Source organism: Palaemon carinicauda, unplaced genomic scaffold (assembly GCF_036898095.1).
Source record: "Palaemon carinicauda isolate YSFRI2023 unplaced genomic scaffold, ASM3689809v2 scaffold114, whole genome shotgun sequence".
Lineage (NCBI taxonomy): Eukaryota > Metazoa > Arthropoda > Malacostraca > Decapoda > Palaemonidae > Palaemon > Palaemon carinicauda.
Genome location: NW_027168638.1, coordinates 1 through 23,394, shown reverse-complemented (window position 1 = coordinate 23,394; position 23,394 = coordinate 1). Strand labels below are relative to the sequence as shown.

Here is a 23,394-nt window from a genome sequence, read left to right as displayed (position 1 = left end):
TGCAAATAATTTGTATTTTCCTAACTATACAAACCTGGATCTCTTTACAGCAGAGACGCATTTTGGCAACAGCTGGAACTAGCTGTAAAACTTTTAGCTACTTAGCGAAGGGAGAGCGAGAGTTGGACCAACCACTCTGCTCACACCACCATTTGTAACTGAAAATCACTGTGCATTTGCGGCAGAACTTCCTGGGGGAAGGTGATGGCGGGACCAGTATGTGTTAAGAGCTCCAGGATTGTATACATAGGGAAAATGCAAATTTCTTCCAAATTTGTCAATTGTTACTGCACTACATACAAACCCTTACCATATTTACAGTGGAGACTCACCGTTAGGTGGGTGCAAGTCCAAAAAACTAACTGGCTAGTGCCTGACCTGAGGTGTTAATCTGTGCTTCGCATGAGCTGTTTGGAGGCATCATGTCACCTCGTCGACTTTGAGAGCTAACGGCCTGGGCAATCGTGCGAAGGGGTAAGAACTGTCACATCTATAATTTCTGCTGTTTTTTCTCCTTTATTCCACATCACAATATCAGATTTTATAGCACCTCCTTCTATGATGATTCTTGAGGAAACCTTCAGAGCAAAATGCTTTACCACAGTCCGTGCACATGAATGGTTTTTCTTCCATGTGAGTTCTTAAATGTTTATAGAGTCTCTGTTTTAAATTATATGTTTTGCCACATTCATGACATTGGAATAGATCTCTCATGTGATTTCTTATGTTGAGTGAGATATTTTTTCGAAGTAAAGAATTTGCTACAGATATTGCACTTGTATGGCTTCTCTCCCGAGTGAAGTCTTGAATGTACAGTGAGATTGTGTTTCTGGGTAAATGTTTTGCTACAGACATTACATTTGTATGGCTTCTCTTCCGTGTGAACTCTTAAATGTACAGTGAGACTTTGTTTTGAAAAAAATGTTTTCCTACAGACATTACATTTGCATGGCTTCTCTCCCGTGTGAATTCTTAAATGTACAGTGAGATGTGATTTTCTATTAAATGTTTTGCTACAGACATCGCACTTGTATGGCTTCTCTCCCGTGTGAATTCTTGAATGTATAGTGAGACACTGTTTTGTAATAAATGTTTTGCTACAGACATCACACTTGTATGGCCTCTCTCCCGTGTGAATTCTTAAATGTATAGTGAGATGTGATTTTGTATTAAATGTTTTGCTACAGACATTGCATTTGTATGGCTTCTCTCCCGTGTGATTTCTTAAATGCACAGTAAGATTAAATTCATTAGAAAACGTTTTCCCACATTCACTGCATGTGCATCGCTTTCTAGCTAGAGCATTGGAGTTAACATTACCAAAGATCCTTTTTTTTATCTGCTTCTCCTTTATTTGATTCACCTCTTGATTCAAAACATCTTTCTGTAATAATTCTCTTCCACTGATTACACATGAAAGTCTTCCTTTTTCTTTTCCTTTATCCTCTTTCACAGCTGTCCCTAAGTAAGTGTCTACACTTTCCTCATCATCGACATTCTCTTTACAACTTAATGAACCGTTTTCACTCACTGATGCATCGTACTCGTAGGTATTTTTCAAGTTGCTTTCGCTGGAATCAAATATTTCTGGCTCTACTTTGACTTCCATTTTTGGATCCAAGTAAAGAGCGCCATCATTAAAGAGAGCAACACTGCCAGACCAATCATTATTTTCTGGATCGACTGCAGGTGAAAATAGATCTTCAATTTCACTTTTCATTGAAAATTCAAAAGGTGGTTCAGAATTCATCATCCTCTCCCTATCACAAGATGAAACAACTCTTAATATTATTTTCAATAGACTTCAAAGAGGAAATTAAGACTAAACTCCCTATTCTCAGACATCATACTGTACAACAAAATCTTCCATGACCATTTCTTTTCCAGTCTTACGTCTCTGGCATATACCTTCAGTAGCTTACAAGCTTTGGCAGCAAGAGGTGGATGATTCCTTCCTTTGAGATGAAAAGTCTGGAAGAAAAGAAAACTACAATCAGTTGGAGAAGAGGAAAATTCAATAAAATTAATGAAGTTTTCTAAAAAACAAAATAAATTCATAAAGTTACGTACTTTTCCTTTTTCCTAAACATACAAACCACAGACTTTGATCTGTGTTCTATCTGTTCTTGTTACACATTTCAGGCATCTAAAAATCTCATATCCTCTGTAGATTCTATAATCCACAGCATCTCCTGTGACATTATTGGTTTAATTCTTTAAATAGTTTTCCCCTTGCTCTTGAAAAAGACAAAGACGTTTCATCCATAGTCTTATTTCCTTTGCTGTACTTCCTCCCCAGTCACCATCAAAATTGTCTAGCTAATACTGCTATGCACCTCTGAGCCTTCCTCCAGAATTATGAACAGCAAAAAGATTTATAGTAATCTTGCACAGACAGGAACATTTACCACAAACTTTCCATATCACTCCCTCTGCCTTTGCTTTGGTTCTACTGTTATGGCAAATTAACATTACTAACATAAGTTTTTTATTTCTGGTTGCCTTTGTGTTGTCCAGGGCCTTCTCAAGAACAACAGATACCCTCTATCCCTGTGAAGATGGACCAGGAATTCTGCAATTTTAGGCTGAGAGGGTCTGGATGAAGAATGACCTTTCATCTGGCACCAGCGTAAAAAAAAAAAAAAAATGCCCATTTGACTTGATAAAATCGACAAGTAGAGCATCATATGGCTTAGGCTAACTAGATGAAAAGCCTTTTTACCTTGAGAACCTCCTGACAGGCTCCAAGTATGAAGATGAAGCATGTGGAGCCCCTGATGAAGACAATGAAAGTGAGGCTGTTTGAGTAGATCTGGTGTCTCTAGCAATCTAACAGGAGGGTTCACTAGGACCTCAAAAAGGTCTGGGAACCAGTCCTTCCGAGGCCAGGAGGGAGCGATGAGGGCCAAGGAAAGACGACTGGTTTCCCTTGATAAAACAGCCAGATCAGAGAGAGGGAGGTGTCCACCTGAAGACTTCCTCATCTTGTAAGTGGGCATCTGTCCTCATGTACTGGAGATGAACGAAGGCAAGACCAATTAGTAACTAAAGTTCATTGCTATGACATGGAATATGAATTGAAAAACAATACAAGACTGAAAAATTATTTGAAAAAAAAGCCTCACACTAATTGGCCACCCCTATTTCAATACAAAACACAAGTACCTGGTTTTTTTCCTAGGACACCCACACACCCAAAAATAAGATATAAAATATAAAAGTCCTATTTCAAAATACAGTGCCATTAGGTTTATGATGCAAATTTCTTAGCTATTAACCCCAAGAAAGAGCGTTTTTGGTCAAGGTCAAAGTATTCAAACAAAGTACCCAGCTTGTGACATGATAAAGGTCCAAGCCTGTTGCCGTCTGCTGGCCTGGAGGGGGACACTGCAGTCTGCTGGCCTGGAGGGGGACACTGCCATCTGCTGCCCTGGAGGGGGACACTGCCATCTGCTGCCCTGGAGGGGGACACTGCCGTCTGCTGCCATGGAGGGGGGCACTGTCGTCTGCTGCCCTGGAGGGGGACACTGCCGTCTGCTGCCCTGGAGGGGGACACTACCATCTACTGTCCCGAAGAGTACCTTTGAGTGTACCTCTGCCCCTTCTTGTAGAGTGCCACTACCTGTACAGGAACTGTTGAGAGCCACTACCACCGGCTTGACTGATGTTTAGCACTGTCGTTTGCCGGCCTGGAGAGTGGAACTAAATGCTGCTGAGGAGAGAGGGGAACTGCCTCGGCTGTAGCTACTGGAGCCATTTCTGGCCTACTGGCTTTGGCCGGGTTACCCAAGAACTGCTCCCCTAGTCCAATGTCTGCAGTCTCTGGCGGACTAAAGGGGTTAGTTGCCATAACAGGCGAGGAAGCAAAGGGTCTACCTCAAGCAGGAGACTCCCAGAAGCCTGGTAAAGGTGGGAGTAATGGTGAGAACCCTGGTATATTTCTTTGAGAAATCCTCAGTTCTTACCAGGATTTCCAAGGTCCATAACCAAACATCAAGCCACAAAGTAGCCTGTAAGGGAAGAAAAGGAGTTGGACGAGGCACGTCTAAGATCTCAGAATAGCTCCTCTGCTGCAGACAGGAGGTGGGGGAAGCTTGGTGGTAGAGCCGGAACGTTGTGAGGAGAGCTCAAAGAGCTGTAGGATGATCGCAGCCCTGGCACCCTTCACGCCCTGAGTCCAAGGCAAGGATGCACTGGTCTCTGAGGGCTTCTAGGTGCATCGTCCGACTCTTTCTGCTCTCCTTCCGACGTTGGACTTGGACTTGCAGCGAAGTCTCCTTTTTCCACCACCGAGAGCTCTTCTCCGAGTGGGTCGCGCACATCCCTCGAGTGACAGGCTGCATCTGTAGACTTGGAGGTTCTTGAAGAGGACTTAGGAAGAGTCTTGGAGTCCTTCAGTTTCTTTCGTGGAAGGAGGAAGGGCTCAAGCATAGAAAGCTGCATTGTCATGTCCCTCCTGACTTCCATCAGTGGTGGAGAACTCTCTGTGCGAGGGGAAACTTCCTCCGAAGGTGGAAGAGAGGAAGTCCCTCCCTGGCATTACCCCCTCGGCAGAGGTGACGTAGGACAGTGTCCAGTCGAAGATGCACGAGCAGACCTTGATAGCCTTATAGGAGTCAGCTTTACCCTAGGGGAAGTAACCACATCTGAGACCTTCTTCCTCTTCAGGGAGAAGAAGCTGTGGTTCCTTACAGTAGGTCTGCTATAACTGTAAAATGCTCTGAAGAGCTGGCAGACAGAGCAGGCTTGAAGGCTTGCACCACTGCTCTGACCATAGCCCTGAACCAGGGCTGCTGACTAACTGACGCACTGTCAGACAGATCCTCAGAAGGCCCTGAAGGGTAAGGGACCGACAGTTCCCTGAGAGGAGTCTCTGCTGTTGATGGATCCACCTTCGAGGAAGGCAGCTTCGGGATCCTGAACCCTTCTGTGAAGACCCCTCCACCTTTCCATGGCGGTCGCGCTGTAATGCGTTTGCAGGGAGGAGAATGATGCGATGGTGAGCTGTCTACTCAATGTTCCTTCAAACATAAGAGCCTGTAGAACCTGCTCATGGCCATGGCGCAAGTGGGACAGTGAAAGATAGCGCATTGGGGAGCGCTGGTGGGCCAGAGAGCGCACAGGAGAGCAATAGCGTGCAGCAAAACGCTGAGCAGGATGATGCTGGTGCGGTTTACAGAGAACGCGCATTACGACGCCACACAGAGGGATGCTGGTGTGCAGTTACCGGTAAATTTGCATGAGAGCGTTGGCATGCAGGTGAAAACTGGCAAGCTGGAGAGCGCCAATGAGCCAGAGGGAGCTGGTGAGCTGAAGAGAGTTTTGGCACAGGAGAGGGCTGTTGCGCAGTGGACCAGTGGCGCTTGGGAGTGGGGTGACGTACATGAGATCGCTTTCGTGCGGGAGTGTGTTGGCGATTCTGATACCGAGGCTGCGCATGAGAGCACCGATGTCTCAGGGAGTGCTGTTGCTCAGGGAAGCGCTAACGAGCTTGAGCTGGAGAGTGGAGTTGCACTGGCGAGTGCTGGCGAGCTGGCAAACACTACTCTTTGGAAGGACAGGGCTGTGCTGGAGAGCGTTGGCAATCGGGAGATCGCTGAATCATTGGAGGGGGCAGAGGATGAGAAGGAGAAGGCTAGCGGTCAAGGGAACGTTAATGTTCTGGAGAGCGCTGACTCAGTGGAGAGAAAGACATTCAGGAAAGAGTTTTGAGTGCAGGCTGGCGCTAACGTGCTGTTGGAGAGCACAGGTGCACTGCAAGGAGCTGGCAAGCTGGAGAGAGTTGGCGCTCCGCTGAACACTTAGGTAGAACATCCGAGGATGTACAGGAGATGGGAACAGTAACAACAGGTCAGGAGGTCGACTGGAATGTCGAACTGGAACAGGTATGTGCCCTTTGGAAAGGCGAACATCCACCAATGGCGATCGCGAATGATACGCAGAAGAGTCCAGGGCTTAAGTCCGAGGACTAGCCGCAACGTCGTCAGGAGAAGGACCAGGAAAGGGCGAAAGTCGAGGGCCAGAAGACCACTGAAGCGGCAGCTCCTCTGTGGGCGACGGCTGTGAAGACAAGGCTGAAGAGCCTTTTCAATGATGGTGAAGGGCAACCTTTAAGTCAAAGCAGAGGGAGAGCTCTGCAACGTGGGATCAGCAAGCTGACCTTGATCAGCAATCCTCCGAAGAGGAGTCTCTATGAGAGAACTCACCCGACGGGAGAACCACTCATATGAGACACAGACGATGGACTTAGTTTCCCCCTCGAAGGATGGACAGAACAGGGGGAACATAGTCGTCAGCAACAGCAGGAGAGTCTAGAGGGTCAGGGGCGTCGACAGCGGCCACAGAAAACGCCTCTGACACCACAACATCGACAAGAATTAGAGGATCCAACTCAGAAGTCAACGATGGCTGCACACTCGCATTGCGGACCCGGGAGCCACAAGGACGACCACACCTGTAACACAGAACCCATAGACAAGGCCTTACCCGGGGGGGGGGGGGGGGGGAGAGGTGGGGCCACTTCGCTAGGGGAAACACCACCATCTCTTAAGCACAAGGGTTGGCAAAAATTAAAGTCTACATTACTGCTCGACGGTCTCTCAGAAGAGCCCGAACGAATAGGAGCTTCGGAGGAAGGTCGGTAGACAGAAGAAGAGATCTTGTTATTTTCCCTTCATACAAAGGAACCTTCGAAAGAGAAATATCCCGCTTTGACTTCTTCTTCCGCCCTCGCCAAAATCTTTCCCACTAGGAAGCAGACCACTCCCGACGCTCATTGCACTATTACCACAATCATACCGTTGACCTCAGCAGGTGGGAGAAAGGGTGTGGCAGTTAGTGCCCATGGCTGACGTGAAGGTCCGTCAGGGTTAGCCTTCAAGTCCAAGGCAAGTATGCATGGTCGCACAAGTCAACACAAACACACACTATTAAAGAGAAAGCATAAACAAAAAGCACTAATGGCAGTTCAAAATATAACTTGGTGAGGATGAAAAGCAGCAACAACGTTTACCATCCGAGCCAGAAGCAAAGTAAATTAAATCACCGGTGTGTGAGAGGGAGCGGTAGCAAGCTACCCCCCCCCCCCAGCCTGCTAACTGGCGGAATGGCAAGTTAAACCTCATTAAATCTTAATGGCTCGTCATTTCAACTTCACTGAAAGTAATACCCCTATTGAATAGAGTAGGTTCGTATTCCAGTTACGGCACATACAAAGAATAATTCAAAGCTATCACTCAATGGCAAGTCAAAAAGGCAATGGAGCAGGAGAGCAGCAATGTCCGTTCTCCACCAAGCCAAAAGCAAAGTAGATGCTCAGCCCAGTGTGTGAGTGAACAGGGTAGCCGGCAACCCACAACCTTCCCGCTAACTGGCGGTTTAGGTAATTATCTCTCACTAAAAGTCTTATGGCTCATCTTCCAGCCTCGCCGAAAGTAATATCAATATAAACAGCGAAGGTATAGAGTGACGGAACAAATATTCCTTTAAAGTTACATAAAAAAAAAATTTGCTTTTAATCCTTCAATCTTCTATTTTTCATATTCAAACACTGACAACTAACTTGGCACGAAATTAGACCCAAATGATTGTACTTGGTACAGTTAACATTAGGGTGAGCTATGAGTCCAAACAAATTGCATTTCCAAAAACAAACCATGACAGCCTCTGGAAATGATTACTGATCTATACCACTAATACAATCAATATACAGTACTGTAAAAAGGAGTTTTTATGATAAAACAAAGTTTTATGAATACTTACCTGGCAGTTATATATACATAGCTAATTATCTCTATTTCGGCAGAATTTTTCTAAACGTGGCAACCGCCTTGTGGTGGTTGGATGGTAACACCCGTTAAAGGGTGGTAGGAGGAATCATTCCCGTTTTCTGTTCTTCAGTTCATCTATGCACGACCTGTCTCCTGAGGGGAGGTGGGTGGGCCTTCGAATGTATATATAACTGCCAGGTAAGTATTCATAAAACTTTTTTTTATCATAAAAACTCCCTTTTTATGAATAGAACTTACCTGGCAGTTATATATACATAGCTGATTAACACACTTGGAGGAGGGTGATAGACAGTAAACATCGTTGGGGAAACAACCAAAAAAGCTGTAGGATAAATAAACACCTTGATTCCTTACCTGCTAAGGTAGCTGACTTCAAAGGTTCCTGCCTCTTGAGTCGCTTTCCCTTAGGAGTGTCAGCCAGGATGTGACCTGCAGTGCTGAAAACACTCAATCGAGTCTGTCAACGGGGTGAGACCAACAATCTGACTAGACTTCAGGACTACCTATTGCCCAAAATAAAAACTGCAACCTTACCAAACCAACCACCTAACTTTTGCAAAGTAGATAAAAATTATCTAACTAGACTGAGGTGACTGTACACAAGTCGAAGTCCTCAGACAACCAATAAAAACACCAACCTACGTACAAGTATACAAAACTAAGGTTGAGGGGAGGTAGTAACTCCTTTGCCTAATACAGAAGCCGTAGCTACGTATGGGCCCAAGGTATAGCATTTCTCATAATCCACTCTCACCTCTCTGAGGTAATGAGATGCGAACACAGAGTTGCTCCTCCAGAATGTGGCATCCATAATTTGACGGAGTGACATGTTCTTGCGGTAAGCAAGCGAGGTCGCAATGGCTCTCACTTCGTGAGCTTGCACTTTTAAAAGTCCAAAGTGTTCCTCCTCACACAAGAGATGCGCTTCTCTTATAACTTCCCTCAGGAAAAAAGACAAAGCGTTCTTGGAAAGGGGCTTCTGAGGATCTTTCACAGAACACCACAGGGAGCTAGAAGAGCCTCTCACATTTTTCGTGCGAGACAAGTAAGTCTTGAGGGCTCGAACTGGACAGAGGAGCCTCTCTTGCTCTTGACCCAATAGGTTGGTCAAGTTAGGAACCTCAAAGGTCCTTGGCCAGGGCTTAGAAGGGTTCTTGTTCTTAGTGAGAAAGTCTAATCTTAAGGCACAAACTGCCCCATTCAGATTGAAGCCTACCTGTTTTTCAATTGCATGGACTTCACTGACTCTTTTAGCTGTTGCTAAGGCCAAAAGAAAGAGGGTTTTCTTGGTAACCTCCCTAAGGGGAGCCTGTGAGATGGGCTCAAATCTCTTGGTGCACAGAAATTTAAGAACCACATCAAGGTTCCAAGAAGGGGGCTTTAACTGGGCCTGCTTGGTCGTCTCAAAAGACTTCAAGAGGTCATGTAAGTCCTTATCGCGAGACAAGTCCAAGCCTCTATGCCGACAGACAGAAGAGAGCATACTTTTGTACCCCTTGATAGTGGACACAGCCAGCTTAGCGTCCTGCCTGAGGTACAAGAAATCCGCAATCTGGCTCACAGAGGTAGTGGATGAGGAAATCTTGTGCTTCCTACACCAAGCTCTAAAAGTCTCCCACTTGGACTGGTAGACCCTCTGCGAAGAGACCCTCCTCGCTCTGGCGATAGCTTTCGCAGCTTGCGCTGAAAAGCCTCTCGATCTGACGAGCTTCTCGATAGTCTGAAGGCAGTCAGATTGAGAGCGAGGGGGTTTTGATGATATCTCTCGAAGTGGGGTTGTCTGAGCAGATTTGGACTTGCAGGGAGGCTTCTTGGAAAGTCCATCAACAAGTCCACCACCTCCGTGAACCATTCCCTCATCGGCCAGAACGGAGCTATCAGGATCATTCGTCCAGAAACGAGGAGAGCGAATTTCCTGACTACCAGATTGATGATCTTGAACGGGGGAAAAGCATAAGTGTCCCTCCCCGTCCAATCCATCAAAAAGGCGTCTACTGCTATTGCCTCCTTGTCCGGAACTAGGGAGCAATAGATGGGGATCCTCTTGGATAAGTTGGAGGCGAAAAGATCGTTGAGGGGTCTCCCCCACAGCCTCCAGAGACTCTGACAGACCTGTTGGTTGAGGGTCCATTCTGAGGGAAGGACCTGCCCTTTCCTGCTGAGCATGTCCGCCCTCACATTCTTCTGTCCCTGAACAAACCTCGTCAGCAGGCTTATCCTGTTCTCCTTCGCCCAAAGAAGGAGCTCTCTTGCTGTCTCGAACAGAGACAGAGAGTGAGTCCCTCCTTGCTTCGTGATGTAAGCAAGAGCTGTGGTGTTGTCTGAGTTGACCTCCACAATCTTCCCAGACACCAAGTCTTTGAAGGCCTTTAGCCCCAGAAAAATGGCCATCAGCTCCTTGTTGTTGATGTGCCATCCCAGCTGAATTCCTTCCCAATAGCCTGAGACCTCCTTGCTTCCTAGTGTTGCCCCCCAGCCTGACTCTGATGCGTCTGAAAACAACACTAGGTCTGGGTTCTTCTTGTGTAAGGAGATCCCTTCCCCTAACAAGGTTGGGTCCAGCCACCACTTCAGAAGATTCTTGACTTCTGTTGGAATGGGGAAGGTAAAGGAGTCTTCCTGCGTCTTTCTGTTCCACATCTTCGAAAGAAAGTGCTGAAGAGGCCTTAGGTGGAGTCTCCCCAGAGAGACAAACTGTTCGAGGGAGGATAGAGTCCCCAGCAAACTCATCCACTCCTTCGCTGAGCCCCTCTTCTTGTCCAGGAAAGTTCTGACTTTTACGAGACACTTGGTCTGTCTTTCCTGAGAGGGAGAAGCCCGAAAAAGAACTGAATTCAGAACTATCCCCAAATAGAGAATAGTCTGATTCGACTGATCTGAGACTTCTCCCTGTTGATGACCAGGCCTAGATCTTGAGCCATCATAAAAGTCTTCCGTAAATCCTCCAGACATTTCTCCCTCGATCGTGAACGAATCAGCCAATTGTCCAGATAGAAGGATATCCTTATCCCCTCCTGATGCAGCCAGCCTGACACATTCGCCATTATCCTGGTGAAGACTTGAGGAGCCGTGCTGAGACCGAAGCAAAGAGCTCTGAATTGGAAGCACTTGCCCTGCATTACAAATCTCAGGTACTTCCTTGAAGTCGGATGGATGGGGACATGGAAATACGCGTCCTGCAAGTCGAGGGACACCATCCAGTCCCCTGGACGTACTGACGCCAGCACCGACTGAGTCGTCTCCATGGAGAACTTTGTCTTCTCCACAAAGACGTTGAGAGAGCTGACATCCAGGACGGGTCTCCATCTGCCCGAGTTCTTGGGGACCAGAAACAGGCGATTGTAAAAGCCTGGGGAGGATAGATCCCGAACCGGTTCTATCGCTCCCTTGTCTAGCATTTGGTCGACAAGGTCTATTAGGGCCTTCTGTTTCCCCGTATCTGAGTACCGGGCTACTAAGGCCAGCGGAGCATCTGCGAGAGGAGGTTTTTTCAGAAAGGGGATCTTGTATCCTTCCTTGATGACTGAGAGGGACCAGGTGACCGCCCCTCTCCTCTTCCAAGACCGCCAAAAACCTGACAGTCTTGCGCCTACTGTCTGGAGGAGACGAACTTCATTTTCTGGAGCGAGGTCTGAAAGAACCCCTGGTAGATCTTGGTCCTGATTCTTGCCTTCTCCCTCTAAAATCTGGTCTTGAAGTAGTCCTACCCCCAAAAGGGCTGCTGGAATCTCCTTTCCTCCCGTTTCGAAGAAGAAGGAGGGGCTGCCAAGGGCTTACGAGCAGAACGAGATAAAAGGTCTTGGGTGGCTTTTTGGGCCAGAGAAAGCGTAATGTCATTAACCAGGGACTCGGGGAAAAAGATGTTGAGAGAGGGGGGCGTAAAGAAGCTCAGACTTTTGTGCAGTGGTAACAGAACTAGAAGCAAAAGAGCAAAGCAGGGCTCTCTTCTTTAGGATCCCAGCTGAGAACAGCACAGCCAACTCATTCACCCCATCTCTAAGGGCCTTGTCCATACAGGACATAATACTGGTAAGGTCCCTAGATCCTTCCATCTGGTCAGTTTTCCTTGCCAGAGTCCCAAGCAACCAGTCTAGAAAACTAAAAACCTCAAAGGCTCTAAAAATACCTTTGACGAGATGATCCAGCTCCGACATCGACCACATGACCTTGGCTGAGTTGAGAGCATGCCTTCTAGCAGAGTCCACTAAGCCAGAGAAGTCACCCTTGGAGGAGGAAGGCACTCCCAGACCCAAAGGTTCCCCAGTTGCATACCACATACCCGCTTTTGAAGCAAGACGAGCTGGTGGAAACGAGAAGGAAGTCTTAACTGCTTGTCTCCGCTCCTTCAACCAGTCATCAATCTTTGTAAGAGCCTTCTTTGCGGAAATAGACAGTTTCATCTTGATGAAGGCCGACTGTTTCTTGGCCTTCTTTCTGTTAAATTGGGACTGAGGAGATTGAGGGGCAGCAGGTTGGAATTCCTCTCCAAAAAGTTCAAGAAGGGAGTGAGAGAGAACTTTGTAATCTCCCGCAGCGTCGGCAGGATTATCATCGTCATCAGAAACATCCTCAAGGTCCTGATACACATCTGCAATATCCTTCGAACGAGAAGAAGGTTCCTTAGAACCCGACAAGGGCAAATCAAAGGAATCGTCCTGCAAAAGACGGGTTGCATCCTGGAGTCCAGCGCTAGAAGAATCCTTGGAACGAGAGGCAGTATCGTCCCGAAGAGGCAGGCTGGTATCACCCTGGCACCGAGAACGAGAGGCAGAGTCGATCTGGTGTCGAGAGCGAGAGGCGGTATCGTCCTGGCGTCGAGAACGAGAGGCAGTATCGTCATGGCGTCGTGAACGAGAGGCGGTATCGTCATGGCGTCGAGAACTAGGGTCGGTATCGTCGTGGCGTCGTGAACGAGAGGAGGTATCGTCCTGGCGTAGAGAACAAGAGGAGGTATCATCGTGGCGAAGCGAACGAGAGGAGGTATCGTGCTGGTATCTTGAACGGGAGGCGGTATCATCCTGGTATCGAGAACGAGAAGCAGCATCGTTCGATAAAGTATCGTCTCGGTATCGAGAACGAGAAACCGTATCGTCCTGGTATCGAGAAGAAGTATCGCCTTGCGAAAGCAAACATTCCTCATCCTGGCGTAGAGAGGGAGAAGTTTTCTTTGGAGAAGAACTCCGTTCTCTCTTAGAAGCAGACTTCTTAATAGGTAACGAGTCGTCTTTACGTCTATCAGACTGGGCGTGGGGGAGGCTAAATGCTTGCACTAACGTAAAAAGTTGTTCCTGCATGACAGACATAAAGGATTTAGCAACATCAGCTGGGTCTTGCGGCCCCAAAGGGGAGGGCTGACGAATAACACTCGTAGAAGGGGGAGGATCTTCGGCAGTAGGCTTAGGCTTCGCCCTTTTCACAGGCACGGAGTCGAAATCATCCTCCAACGGACAAGGTTCATAACTGCTAGAACCGGGAGAGAAAGAACGAGACCGTTCGTCGCGGTTCCATCTCCTCTTAGTAGGTCTTGAAGCTTCAAACTTTCATTTACGTCTGGACGAATTCGGAGAAGAGAGCAACACATCTGACACGTCTTTCCCGTGACGGTCAAGAGCAGACTGGGAATCGACAACAGGACTGTCTGAGGCGACGGCTGACCGAGGGTACGTACCTCTCACCCCCTTTCGGTCATCGAAGTACCTTCTCCCTTGGTCCTGGGAGCTTGGTAGAGGTCTAGGCCTAGGGTAATGACAGGTTCGGTCAGTCGCCACCTCCACTGCACTAACACAAGCACTTTCACTTTCCTTACCTTTAAAGGCCTCCAGTTGTTCTTTAATGGCCTTCAACTCGGCAGCCAGGCTAGCGTACCGAGGGTCATCCGTAGATACGGATCCTGAAGGAGGTGCAGGAGTTACTAACTCAAGGGAAGGATCAACTTCCAAAGAGGAATCAATTATAGGTTCAAAAGATAAATCTACACTAAGTTCGTCTTCCTTACCACTAACAGACTTAGACATAGACCTAGCCTAACTCTATCGAGCTCTAGTTTACTCACATAGCGCTTCATAATCAACCAATCTTTCTCATCCAAAACTTTACATTCCCCGCACCTATTATTAAGGGCACAAACAAAACCCCTACAATTCAAACACACGGTGTGAGGGTCTACCGCCATTTTCGGTAGTCTCACCTTACATTCCTCATTCGTACAGACACGGTAATGACTTTTTTCACTCATAATAAAAACAGCAAAAAGGTAAAGAGATAACAAAAACCACGATCGCCAAAACCCCAAATCAGAGTACTTCACCAAAAAGCAGACTGGTACACCGAGCAGGTAAAGCGAAGAAAAACTCTTAATGACGGACCAAAGTGTTGTCAATCCGGCCGGCAGAGATGAACTGAAAAACAGAAAACGGGAATGATTCCTCCTACCACCCTTTAACGGGTGTTACCATCCAACCACCACAAGGCGGTTGCCACGTTTAGAAAAATTCTGCCAAAATAGAGATTATTAGCTATGTATATATAACTGCCAAGTAAGTTCTATTCATAATACTTAACCCTTTTACCCCCGGGATATTTGGAAATTTCCAACCCTTAACCCCCAGGGGGTTATTTTTTTCCCAGCACATTTTGCAGTATATTTTCTTTAAATTGCTCTAACAGCCTTAATTTTTGTCATAGAGGTCAGGTTGGTCTCATTCTCTTGGAAAATGCCTGAATTTTCTCAAAAAATTATCAAAAAATATGAAAAACTTTTTATAGCATTTTTTTGCAAGGACGTACCGGTACGTCCATGGGGGTAAAGGGATGGCTTTTGTGAAACGTACCAGTACATCCTTTGGGGGTAAAAGGGATAATTAACAACATCAAATATTCAATTTTGTAAACTCACATTAATACTGAAACCTGTAGAATTTATTCTTAAATAAATTGGGTTATGGATTTTACCCACAAGACCCAGCCCTGGGACTTGGAATATTACTCAGCAAAATATCTTTAAATCTTAACTTCATTCTTGTGAAACCTGAATACAGTACTGTACTAAGAATGCTGTAAAATCATTTAACGAGAAACTCTCTCTCCAGAGAGACCAATGCAGATTGAAATGTTTGAGAAGAGCATTTGTGGAAATGAAAGAGAAACCAAATAGTTAGATATTTTAATGAAGATTCTCCTCTCAAGGACAATCCAATGGAAAATTATAAAACCTAAACTAGTCACTAAGACCACAAAAGAGATCACATCAAGAAAATCACATAAATCTTAAAAAATAATGATACTTTTCTACCTTAATACTATACTTATATTCAAACAACCAAAATGAAGCTATCTCCATACCATAGTACTTTGTAAATAATTGCGTGGCTTCATATTCCAATATGAGCAGACTGGCTTTTAAATCTTCCTTCCCGCTAACATTCACAACTTCACTACAGTACAAGAAGCAGGTAGAATCATCCAGTATTACTTTCAAAAAGAGACAATGTCACCAGCATTCTTTCAAAAGGCTTAATGCTGTATATTATTCTCTAAGCTTTATTTAGGCTGTGACCAAGCCAATCAACTACTGCCCCTGCAACTGAATCAGTAGATATTTACAAGTTCAAACTTGATACAAATGTTTTTCTGTTAACGATGTTTCATTTCCTGGTTTTTATAAGGCTTATTTATTCAACATTGTTATCTATCTTGAAATAATCTCATTTTTCTCTTATATAGTTTATGCTTTACATTTCTATTTCTTCACTGCACCAGACTGTCAACTATTTGGTCCCTTGGGCTAGTGGCAATTTGCTTTCGCACCTTGGCGCTTCTAATAGTAATAATTAGGCTAATATGACAAATTTGCAAATAATTTCTATTTTTCCTAACTATACAAAACTGGATCTCTTTACACTGGAGATGCATTTTGGCAACAGCTGGAACTAGCTGTAAAACTTTTAGCTACTTAGCGAAGGGAGAGCGAGAGTTGGACCAACCACTCTGCTCACACCACCACTTGTAACTGAAAGTCACTGAGCTCCAAGATTGTATACATAGGGAAAATGCAAATATTTTCCAAATTTGTCATTTATTACTGCACTACATACAAACCCTAACGATATTTACAGTGGAGACTCACCGTTAGGTGGGTGCAAGTCTAAAAATCTAACTGGGTAGTGCCTGACCTGAGGTGTTACTCTGTGCTTCGCATGAGCTGTTTGGAGGCATCATGTCACCTCGTCGACATTGAGAGCTAACAGCCTGGGCAATCGTGCGAAGGGGTAAGAACTCTCACATCTATAATCTTTGCTGTTTTTTCTCCTTTATTCCAGATCACAATATCAGATTTTATAGCACCTCCTTCTATGATGATTCTTGAGGAAACCTTCAATGCAAAATGCTTTACCACAGTCAGTGCACATGAATGGTTTTTATTCCATGTGAGTTCTTAAATGTTTATAGAGTCTCTGTTTTAAATTATATGTTTTTGCCACATTCATGACATTGGAATAGATCTCTCATGTGATTTCTTATGTTTAGTGAGATATATTTTTGAAATAAAGAATTTGCTACAGACATTACATTTGTATGGCTTCTCTCCCGTGTGAATTCTCATATGTATAGTGAGATTTGATTTTTTAATAAATGTTTTGCTACAGACATCGCACTTGTATGGTTTCTCTCCCGTGTGAATTCTTAAATGGTCAGTGAGATATTGTTTGCAAGTAAATGCTTTGCAACAGATATTGCATTTGTATGGCTTCTCTCCCGTGTGATTTCTTGAATGTATAGTGAGATAGTATTTTGTATTAAATGTTTTGCTACAGACATTGCATTTGTATGGCTTCTCTCCCGTGTGAACTCTTAAATGTCTAGTGAGATAGTATTTTGTATTAAATGTTTTGCTACAGACATTACATTTGTATGGCCTCTCTCCCGTGTGAAATCTTGAATGTGTAGTGAGACACTGTTTTGTAATAAATGTTTTGCTACAAATATCACACTTGTATGGCTTCTCTCCTGTGTGAACTCTTAAATGTGGAATGAGATTCTTTTTTATATTAAATGTTTTGCTACACACATTACATTTATATGGCTTCTCTCCCGTGTGAATTCTTAAATGGTTAGTGAGACTTTGTTTGGAAGTAAATGTTTTGCAACAGACATTGCATTTGTATGGCTTCTCTCCCGTGTGATTTCTTGAATGTATAGTGAGATAGTATTTTGTATCAAATGTTTTGCTACAGACATCGCATTTGTATGGCTTCTCTACCGTGTGAATTCTTAAATGTATAGTGAGATAGTATTTTGTATTAAATGTTTTGCTACAGACATTACATTTATATGGCCTATCTCTCGTGTGAATTCTTAAATGGTCAGTGAGATATTGTTTGCAAGTAAATGCTTTGCAACAGACATTACATTTGTATGGCTTCTCTCCAGTGTGATTTCTTAAATGCACTGCAAGATTATATTTATTAGAAAACGTTTTCCCACATTCACTGCATGTGCATCGCTTTCTAGCTAGAGCATTGGAGTTAACATTACCAAAGATCCTTTTTTTTATCTGCTTCTCCTTTATTTGATTCACCTCTTGATTCAAAATATCTTTCTGTAATAATTCTCTTCCACTGATTACACATGAAAGTCTTTCTTTTTCTTTTCCTTTATCCTCTTTCACAGCTGTCCCTAAGTAAGTGTCTACACTTTCCTCATCATCGACATTCTCTTTACAACTTAATGAACCGTTTTCACTCACTGATGCATCGTACTCGTAGGAATTTTTCAAGTTGCTTTCGCTGGAATCAAATATTTCTGGCTCTACTTTGACTTCCATTTTTGGATCCAAGAAAAGAGCGCCATCATTAAAGAGAGCAACACTGCCAGACGTATCATTATTTTCTGGATCGACTGCAGGTAAAAATAAATCTTCAATTTCACTTTTCATTGAAAATTCAAAAGGTGGTTCAGAATTCATCATCCTCTCCCTATCATAAGAAGAAACACCCCTTAATATTATTTTCAATAGACTTCAAAGAGGAAATTAAGACTAAACTTCCTATTCTCAGACATCATACTGTACAACAAAATCTTCCAACATGACCCTTTCTTTTCCAGTCTTACGTCTCTGGCGTATACCTTCAGTAGCTTACAAGCTTTAGCAGCAAGAGGTGGATGATTCCTTCCTTTGAGATGAAAAGTCTGGAAGAAAAGAAAACTACAATTAGTTGGAGAAGAGGAAAACTCAATAAAATTAATGGAGCTTTCTAAAAAATAAAATAAATTCATAAAGTTATGTACTTTTCATTTTTCCTAAACATACAAATCACAGACTTTGATCTGTGTTCTATCTGTTCTTGTTACACATTTCAGGCATCTAAAAATCTCATATCCTCTGTAGATTCTATCATCCACAGTATTTCCTGTGACATTATTGGTTTCATTCTTTAAATAGTTTTCCCCTTGCTCTTGAAAAAGACAAAGACATTTCATCCATTGTCTTATTTCCTTTACTGTACTTCCTCTCCAGTCACCATCAAAATTGTCTAGCTAATACTGCTATGCAACTCTGAGCCTTCCTCCAGAATTATGAACAGCAAAAGGCTTTATAGTAATCTTGCACAGACAGGAACATTTACCACAAACTCTTCCTTATCTCTCCCTCTGCCTTTGCTTTGGTTCTACTCTTATGGCAAATTCACATTACTAACATAAGTTTTTTCTTTCTGGTTGCCTTTGTGTTGTCCAGTACCTTCTTAAGACCTACAGATACCCTCCATCCCTGTGAAGATGGACCAGGAATTCTGCAATTTTAGGCTGAGAGGGTCTGGAAGAAGAATGAACTTTCATCTGGCACTAGAGTAAAAAAAAACTGCCCATTTGACTTTATAAAATCGACATGTAGAGCATCACATGGCTTAGGCTAACTAGATGAGAAGCCTTTTTACCTTGAGAACCTCCTGACAGGCTCCAAGCATGAAGAAGCATGTGGAGCCCCTGATGAAGACAATGAAAGTGAGGCTGTTTGAGTAGATCTGGTCTCTCTAGCAATCTAACAGGAGGGTTCACTAGGACCTCAAAAAAGTCTGGGAACCAGTCCTTCCGAGGCCAGAAGGGAGAGATGGGGGCCAAGGAAAGAAGACTGGTTTCCCTTGCCTTGATAAAACGCCCAGATCAGAGACAGGGACGAGGTGTCCACCTGAAGACTTCCTCATCTTGTAAGTGGGCATCTGTCTTCATGTACTGGGGATACTTGAACGAAGGGAAGACGACTTAGTAACAAAAGTTCATTGCTATGACATGGAATAAGAATTGAAAAACAATACAAGACTGAAAAATTATTTGAAAAAAAAAGCCTCCCGCTAATTGGCAACCCCTATATCAATACAAAACACAAGTACCTGGTTTTTTCCTAGGACACCCACACACCCCAAAAAAAGAAATAAAATATAAAAGTCCTATTTCAAAATACAGTCCCATTAGGTTTCTGATGCAAATTTCTTAGCAATTAACACCAAGAAAGAGCATTTTCGGTAATGTCTAAGTATTCAAACAAAGTACCCAGCTTGTGACATGAGAAAGGTCCAAGCTTGTTGCCATCTGCTGGCCTGGAGGGGGACAGTGCAGTCTGCTGGCCTGGAGGGGGACACTGCAGTCTGCTGGCCTGGAGGGGGACACTGCAGTCTGCTGGCCTGGAGGGGGACACTGCCGTCTGCTGCCCTGGAGGGGGACACTGCCGTCTGCTGCCATGGAGGGGGACACTGCCGTCTGCTGCCCTGGAGGGGGACACTGCCATCTACTGTCCCGAAGAGTACCTTTGAGTGTGCCTCTGCCCCTTCTTGTAGAGTGCCACTACCTGTGCAGGAACTGTTGAGAGCCACTACCACCAGCTAGACTGATGTTTAGCACTGTCGTTTGCCGGCCTGGAGAGTGGAACTAAATGCTGCTGAGGAGAGAGGGGAACTGCCTCGGCTGTAGCTACTGGAGCCATTTCTGGCCTACTGGCTTTGGCCGGGTTACCCAAGAACTGCTCCCTTAGTCCACTGTCTGCAGTCTCTAGCGGACTAAAGGGGTTAGTTACCAGAACAGGCGAGGAAGCAAAGGGTCCACCTCAAGCAGGAGACTCCCAGAAGCCTGGTAAAGGTGGGAGTAATGGTGAGAACCCTGGTAAATTTCTTTGAGAAATCCTCAGTTCTTACCAGGATTTCCAAGGTCCATAACCAAACATCAAGCCACAAAGTAGCCTGTATGGGGAGAAGAGGAGTTGGACGAGGCACGTCTAAGATCTCAGAATAGCTCCTCTGCTGCAGACAGGAGGTGGGAGAAGCTTGGTGGTAGAGCCGGAACGTTGTGAGGAGGAGAACTCAAAGAGCTGTAGGATGATCGTAGCCCTGGCACCCTTCACGCCCTGAGTCCAAGGCAAGGATGCACTGGTCTCTGAGGGCTTCTAGGTGCAAAAGACACCGTGTCTTTGCTCTCTCAGTTGATAAACCCATTGAGAACCCTGATGAGAGTCAGAACCTGACAGAATGCATGGTCCGACTCTTTCTGCTCTCCTTCCGACGTTGGACTTGGACTTGCAGCGAAGTCTCCTTTTTCCACCCCCGAGAGCTCTTCTCCAGGTGGGTCGCGCACATCCCTCCAGTGACAGGCTGCATCTGTAGACTTGGAGGTTCTTGAAGAGGACTTAGGAAGAGTCTTGGAGTCCTTCAGTTTCTTTCGTGGAAGGAGGAAGGGCTCAAGCATCGAAAGCTGCATTGTCATGTCCCTCCTGACTTCCATCAGTGGTGAACTCTCCGTGCGAGGGGAAACTTCCTCCGAAGGTGGAAGAGAGGAAGCCCCTCCCTTGTATTACCCCCTCGGTAGAGGTGAGGTAAGACAGTGTCCAGTGGAAGATGCACGAGCAGACCTTGATAGCCTAATAGGAGTCAGCTTTACCCTAGGGCAAGTAAACACATCTGAGACCTTCTTCCTCTTCAGGGGAGAAGAAGCTGTGGTTCCTTACAGTAGGTCTGCTATAGCTGTAAAATGCTCTGAAGAGCTGGCAGACAGAGCAGGCTTGAAGGCTTGCATCACTGCTCTGACAGATAGCCCTGACTGACTGACGCACTGTCAGACAGATCCCCTGAAGGCCCTGAAGGGAAAGGGACCGACAGTTCCCTGAGAGGAGTCTCTGTTGTTGATGGATCCACCTTTTAGGAAGGCAGCTTTGGGATCCTGAACCCTTCTGTGGAGACCCCTCCTCCTTTCCTCGGCGGTCGCGCTATAATGCCTTTGCAGGGAGGGGAATGATGCGATGGTGAGCCGTCTACTCGATGTTCCTTAAAACCTAGGAGCCTGTAGAACCCGCTCATGGCCATGGCGCAAGTGGGACAGTGAGCGCTAGCGGCCCGGAGAGCACACATGAGAAAAATAGCGTGCAGTAAGACGCTGAGCAGGATGATGCTGGTGCGGTTTCTAGAGAACGCGCAGTAGACGCCACAAAGGATGATGCTGGTGCGCAGTTTCCGGTAAATTCGTAGGAAAGCTCTGGCGCGCAGGTGAGCAATGATAAGCTGGAGAGTGCCAGCGAGCCAAAGGGTGCTGGTGAGTTGGAGAGAGTTTTGGCACAGAAGAGCGCTATTGCACAGTTGACCACTGGCGCTTGGGAGTGGGGTGACGTACAAGAGAGCGCTGTTGATTTGGAGAGCGCTTTCGAGCAGGAGAGCGTTGGTGAGCCTGATACCGAGGCTGCGCATGAAAGCACTGATGTCTCTGGAAGCGCTAACGAGCTTGAGCTGGAGAGTGGAGTTGCACTGGCGAGTGCTGGCGAGCTGGCAAAGACTACTTCTTTGGAAGGACAGGGCTGTGCTGGAGAGCGTTGGCAATCGGGAGATCGCTGGATCATTGGAAGGGGCAGAGGATGAGAAGGAGAAGGCTAACGGTCAAGGGAACGTTAATGTTCTGGAGAGCGCTGACTCAGTGGAGAGAAAGACTTTCAGGAAAGAGTTTTGAGTGCAGGCTGGCGCTAACGTGCTGTTGGAGAGTACAGGTGCACTGCGAGGAGCTGGCAAGCTGGAGAGAGTTGCGCTCCGTTACACTTAGGTAGAACATCCGAGGATGTACAGGAGATGGGAACAGTAACGACAGGTCAGGAGGTCGACTGGAATGTCGAACTGGAACAGGGATGTGCCCTTTGGAAGGGCGAACATCCACCAATGGCGATCGTGAACGATACGCAGAAGAGTCCAGGGCTGAAGTACGAGGACTAGCCGCAGCGTCGTCAGGAGAAGGACCAGGAAAGGGCGAAAGTCGAGGGCCAGAAGACCACTGAAGCGGCAGCTCCTCTGTGGGCGACGGCTGTGAAAACAAGGCTGAAGGGCCTTTTCAATGATGGTGAAGGGCAACCTTTAAGTCAAAGCAGAGGGAGAGCTATGCGACATGGGATCAGCAAGCTGACCTTGAGCAGCAAGCTGACCTTGATTAGCAATCCTCCGAAGAGGAGTCTCTATGAGAGAACTCACCCGACGGGAGAACCACTCATATGAGACACAGACGATGGACTTAGTTTCCCCCTCGAAGGATGGACAGAACAGGGGAAACGTAGTCGTCAGCAACAGCAGGAGAGTCTAGAGGGTCAGGGGCGTCGACAGCGGCCACAGAAGACGCCTCTGACACCACAACATCGACAAGAATTAGAGGATCCAACTCAGAAGTCAACGACGGCTGCACACTCGCATTGCGGACCCGGGAGCCGCAAGGACGACCACACCTGTAACACAGAGCCCATAGACAAGGCCTTACCCGGGGGGGAGAGGTGGGGCCACTTCGCTAGGGGAAACAACACCATCTCTTAAGCACAAGGGTTGGCAAAAATTAAAGTCTACATTACTGCTCGACGGTCTCTCAGAAGAACCCGAACGAGTAGGAGCTTTGGAGGAAGGTAGGTAGACAGAAGAAGAGATCTTGTTATTTTCCCTTCACACAAAGGAACCTTCGAAAGAGAAATATCCCGCTTTGACTTCTTCTTCCGCCCTCGCCAAAATCTTTCCCACTGGGAAGCAGACCACTCCCGACGCTCATTGCACTCATTACCACAATCATACCGTTGACCTCAGCAGGTGGGAGAAAGGGTGTGGCAGTCAGTGCCCATGGCTGACATGAAGGTCCGCCAGGGTTGGCCTTCAAGTCCAAGGCAAGAATGCATGGTTGCACAAGTCAACACAAACAAACACTATTGAAGAGAAAGCATAAACAAAAAGCACTAACGGCAGTTCAAAATATAACTTGGTGAGGATGAAAAGCAGCAACAACGTTTACCATCCGAGCCAGAAGCAAAATAAATTAAATCACCGGTGTGTGAGAGGGGAGCGGTAGCAAGCTCCCCCCCCCCAGCCTGCTAACTAGCGGAATGGCAAGTTAAACCTTACTAAATCTTAATGGCTCGTCATTTCAGCTTCACTGAAAGTAATACCCCTATTGAATAGGGTAGGTTCGTATTCCAGTTACGGCACATACAAAGAATAATTCAAAGCTATCACTCAATGGCAAGTCAAAAAGGTAAGGGAGCAGGAGAGCAGCAATGTCCGTTCTCCACCAAGCCAAAAGCAAAGTAGATGCTCAGCCCAGTGTGTGAGTG

The 23,394-nt window shown here is 45.8% G+C and overlaps 1 protein-coding gene across 1 annotated transcript; it reads right to left on the bottom strand.

Moving 5' to 3' along the window:
- Nucleotides 1-327: 327 nt before the first annotated feature.
- Nucleotides 328-18,132, bottom strand: LOC137635333 (zinc finger protein 665-like). Its single transcript, XM_068367804.1, has 2 exons — nucleotides 16,361-18,132; nucleotides 328-1,280 (listed from the first exon to the last, which is right to left on the bottom strand). The coding sequence occupies exons 1-2, from the start codon at nucleotides 17,755-17,757 to the stop codon at nucleotides 689-691; spliced, it is 1,989 nt and encodes a 662-aa protein (XP_068223905.1). The 5' UTR covers nucleotides 17,758-18,132; the 3' UTR covers nucleotides 328-688.
- Nucleotides 18,133-23,394: the final 5,262 nt, after the last annotated feature.